The 5,207-nt window shown below is 34.3% G+C and overlaps 1 protein-coding gene across 1 annotated transcript; it reads right to left on the reverse strand.

Annotated features, from left to right (window-relative positions):
• Nucleotides 1-471: 471 nt before the first annotated feature.
• Smp_163610 (26 Kd glutathione-S-transferase, Sm26, putative) lies at nt 472-4,588 on the reverse strand. Its single transcript, XM_018790938.1, has 7 exons — nt 4,552-4,588; nt 1,783-1,908; nt 1,662-1,743; nt 1,531-1,631; nt 1,403-1,498; nt 722-832; nt 472-644 (listed from the first exon to the last, which is right to left on the reverse strand). The coding sequence occupies exons 1-7, from the start codon at nt 4,585-4,587 to the stop codon at nt 540-542; spliced, it is 657 nt and encodes a 218-aa protein (XP_018645947.1). The 5' UTR covers nt 4,588; the 3' UTR covers nt 472-539.
• Nucleotides 4,589-5,207: the final 619 nt, after the last annotated feature.

The following is a 5,207-nucleotide window of genomic DNA, read 5'->3' on the forward strand; positions in this document are numbered from 1 at the left end:
AAAATTACACAATAAGAAACATGGAATTATAATGAATTTCAAGACCTATGGTAGGTTGGGAAATGAGCGCACCTACACCACTGTGACTGATTTTGAACTATGTCACTTTAAAGTCACGATCAATATACATATACCAACCAATTAGTGTACACATAATAACACAACTCAGCTTAACAAGTGATGGTTTCATGAGTTGAAATTATGTCTTGGTTTGTCCGTCCCTAGCTTTTTTCCACCTTACTCTAGCACCAGTTACCAATTGTGTCAGGGCTGGTGATGATTAGGCACATGTTTGCAATAAATTTACGAAATACAACGCCATTCTTGACTTCGATATTAATCTGTTTTGACTTGTATCAATAAATACTCAGGGTGCATACATATGATTAAATGACAGGGTTATTTTTTTGGGTACTATAGCTTTTATGCACACTATAATATTTCCATACAAAAAAGAGCAGTCCAGAATTTCATTGTTATTTTTTATTTAGTAAACATATAACAGGCTTTTTATGTTATTTACCAGATTTACTGTTAATCTATTTTGGAGGAGTATCTCCACCACCAAACGTAGCATCCCAACCTTGCAGAGGCCATTTTATGTACCTGCTAGAATTTAAGTAGTTCTTGATTTGTGGTAAATCCTGATTTAAAAGAGAAAAAAGTAGGTGAGAGTCCGTCGAATCAGATGAGAAGTAAAAACACTTTATCACGAACTTACTTCAATACACTTTTTGAAAGAAACTAATTTTGGAAACTCGTTCAAGCACTGTGAGTCCATGTATAAAACCACATCAAGGGCATCGTATAACATAAAGTCAGGATGAGTTACCTGTAAAGATAAAGGGGTCATAAGAACTCGAAAAAGTGACTATACTTGTTTTTTAGAGCTCATTTAGTAATATGACTACCATGATAGTCAGTATAAGCTAAATATTGCATTGCTTTGTTATAAACATAAACTTTTAATCCGGAAATAAGTCTATCCTAGTGATGTGAGCAATGTATATGAGTGAATTACTAGTTAGGTACTACTAAACTTTTTTCCGTTGTTAGCAACCACAAAGCTCTCATGTTAGAATGACTTACAGGTTGGAGAATTTCTGTGATTTAGCTCGAAATCGGTCTGCTGATGTGGAAACATGTATTCTTTCCCTTTATTTTCATTTCAAGCATTTTCTTAATTATTTTGTCTTAATATAGTGGGTTTTTATCTCGTCATTTTCGGTTTACTCACACATGTGGAAAATTAAGGCTGGAATTTGTGAAATATATACCTACGTATCCTGTTACGCCGAAACATGATCATAGACATAAGATTATCGGAGTTCGCTTATCAGACCAGGGAGATACAAATAGAACAATGAATTGAAGGTCAAATGAATAAAATTTGATAACTTACACAATTACCGTTCAAATAAGTTTTGTTAGACAAACGATCTTCGAACATTTTCAGCCTCCCAGGAAGTTTGTTGAGAAAATCAACTTTGAGGGTTTCCTTAAAATAAGTGAATTTTAATCCTTGCTCACATATTCCTTATTGTATGCGATTCTTAAAACACCCATCCTAATGTCCAAAACCGCTCCTTCAAGCATCGAAATTTCCGCACGTTCTTTTGGACAAGCCCCCACTGAGAACATAGATTATTATTTTAGCTTACACATGTTGTGTTTGTCAGCTATATAACGTATGATAGCCATAGATTGTGTTAATTTAAAATCACCATCAATATAATAAGGAAGCTAGACAATTAAATTATTGCAGTAAAATAGGTGTTCTACATTTGGGAACTCCAGGCCTAATTTAAATTTATCGTTGCTCCAGGCATCGATTTCATTGCGATCATACGCACGTTCCTCATAAGTTTCTTCAAGGTGTTCCAAAAGAAGTCGAGTTGGTTGTACAAGCTAAACAGTAAAGAAGCTTTTAAATTATGTACATAAATACAGCGCATAATTATTATCATTTGTCAGATGCATAAACTAATTAAATGATAACATGAAAGCAAAGATGGATGGTGGCTAGCAGTGGAATCCAGGACGCGCGTTTCGTCCTATTTGGGACTCGCCAGCTTTCAACGCTTGTGAAATAAGGCTATATCGAGGCAATACGAGCAGTATGCACATATGCCAATAAGATACTGACCAGTTGCAGTCCTAAACATCAATGGGAAGATTCAAATAAGTAATACTAAGTGAATGATAACATGAAAGTTACAAAAACTATTTGAGTAAACTGGTGGTCGGTAAATGAAGTCACATTCAGAACAAGACTAGGGGAATACATGAACGTCTGGTATAGTTCAAAAAATATCAGAACATCTATTCAACCTGAGTTGATTTCATAATCAGCCTACGAAAACTTGGCATGGAAATGAAAATTTAGAATGTTAAATGGCATACTAAAAGCCAAAGAGTTTCATTTTTCTATGAGAAACAATTGTCTTTATGAAACTTCTAGAAAACGATATAATCACATCAGGGTGTGAATTTAAAGCAAGAAGATACTTTTTAGTTACGAATCTGTAGAGTCGAATCTTACCATTAGTACTATTGGTATAGAATTTTGACTTAAAATATGAGAAATTTATTGCTGTTTATCACGAGTAGAACTGTTTTTGCATGTCTTAAACGAAACTAGAAGGATTTCATATTAGAATGATTACCTTTTTAAGAAATAAAAGCTAAATACGTCAGTAACAAAGTGTACTAATTTTTCGGCGATTATAAGCTTGTCATCAGCAATGATTTTTAATGTCTTGATAAGCGAAGGCTTGATCCCAAACGTGAAAAGCATATCAAATTTATTTGTTTGTATACCAAAGTATGTTATTACTAGATAATTTTTACCGACAAAATGAGTTTATCATATGAATTGCTATAATTGGGAACGACTAGTTGGGCAACAGAAAAAGTGCTTTCACACTAAGCCTCCACTAAACATGTAGCTGTAAATAAATACCCAAAACAAATAACTCTGCAACTCTTCGACATTGATGTTGATCTCATTAGTTTCACTGGAAACTTAGCTGAAGCTGCTCCGTCAACAACACGCAGTGCTACGTATCCCTCATAACAACTAGTCAGTTTAGATTACACACACATTACCTTACAAATATATATTCGAACCACTTTATTCCTAACTTTGGGTTTGACTGGGTGTTACAGACAACAGCGATGTCAAGCTCTGAATATCCGTAATATTTTTAAGCATTTACCTTTGACAACTCAGACTAGAACTGTTTTGTTAACGTCAAAGAAATAAGTCGGGGATCGGTTAAAACTTCTCTATATTTTTCTACATAAATAGCATTTTAATTACCATAACAGAAAATCTTTGCTAGCCCCAAATTCTTACTTATGAACCAATGGTTAGAATCTGGGCTGGAAACATTGATTGAACAGTGTTGAGGATTTTAGATTCTTAAATATTATTTTATAGTGAGAAAATTAGTGAAAGGTTATAAGTCAATTTTAAATATATTTCATCCAGTTGACTTTTGTATTAGTTCAATCTGATTTCTGACCATTCGACTTTGATTGTTTTAGTGTGATATTTTTCAGCATAACATCAACTTGTGCTCATTATTACATCGTGATCTCCTGTCACTTTGTTCAGTATCATATTCGATCGAATTAATTTTCGGTGGTTTTGTGTAGGAGTAACAATTATTCAATTTAATAACTTCTTTGATTGATATTCAGTGAATTTATTCGGCACACAACCGAATGAACAATTAGATTTGTTGGGGATTTCACTGTTACGTCATTCTTATACGAGTTCCGGAAGTCTCTTCTCTTTCACTTGAATGCAGATTACTAATGTACAGTGTCACCCGTTGGCACAGCCCGCGTAAAGTATTCGGGGAATCTTCCAAATAATTGCATTTGGAAATTACTGTAAACATCGCAAAACAGCATGACCCAATATATAAGTAACTGGTAATGAAACCCAGCTGGTTTACTGATATTTAATGGCGTTATCCATTTACAACACCACGTTGAGTCCGACTATTCGTCAGAAAACTTTGTCCAAACTCTTGAGAGTGCCGTCACATAATCGAACTCAGGTAATTAAAAATAACCAGGGAAATGCGTCGATCATTTCGCATTTCAGAATCGTAATAAATCAACAAAGTAATGGGCAAAGACAAAAGAAGAAACAAAACTTCCTAAATCTATCAACTTTGGGACAAAATAGGAGTATGTACAGATTTCTTGAAAGAATGCAAGTTTTTGACATATTTTCGCTCGTCTTTAAAAAAAAGGAGGTTCTTATAATCAAAGTGAACTATGATAGGAGTAAGATCTGACTAATCAGAGTATATTATGAATGAATCAACCCCGCCTATTTTTGTGTAAAATAATTTATTATATTTGTAGCTACTAGTCCTAGGAAAAGACGTTACGATATATATATATATATATATATATATATATATATATATATAGCAGAATGTTTTGTCGTCGTGCACGATATTAGAACCCCACTAGGACTCCAGCAATGTAAAATAAATGCAGAATCTTCATTTTTTAAAATAACATACTCACGCCTTTGACTTTCCAATAACCCAACTTAGGTGCCATGACTCATGGATGTGACAGTAAGCCATGACTTGACTTTTAAGATCTACTTGTGTTTACTGCTACCCAAGGCTATCTAGTTTTTACATTCAATATACAATTTATCTTTTGATTCAGATTCTTGCATTGACCACATGAGGCTGATGGCCTGTTCTGGCTTTTTGCTAGTAATCTACTGCGAGTATCTAGTCTTCTCCAGAATGAGACAACTGAATGTGAGTACACCACTTCGGTTAGAAGCTCCCAAGAGTTGATGACTCGGTGCGAAAACATTGATGGCATATGTATTCTGTTTATTCATAGCTTTTGAACCCGTCTGTCATGGTTTCTCGTGTTTTCCCGATCTAGTAATAAAGTAGATGAAATATATCAGGTGAGGAATTATTTCTAAGTACTCGAAACAACTAAGGATGCCGCTGATACTTAGTATTGAATAACACTGACGATGTAAATGGTTCAATGGTTTTGCACGCAATGGAAGAAGCATTCGCTTAACGGGCTTCCATATCTATTGGTAGTAGATCGTCAACACCTGCAGGCAGAAGCCTAGGTATTTTTAACTATAAAAGAATAAAAATATTGGTAAATTACAGTGATATACTGTCCTTAGTCCTTAAGAATAT

This window comes from Schistosoma mansoni (genome assembly GCF_000237925.1).
Source record: "Schistosoma mansoni, WGS project CABG00000000 data, supercontig 0013, strain Puerto Rico, whole genome shotgun sequence".
Lineage (NCBI taxonomy): Eukaryota > Metazoa > Platyhelminthes > Trematoda > Strigeidida > Schistosomatidae > Schistosoma > Schistosoma mansoni.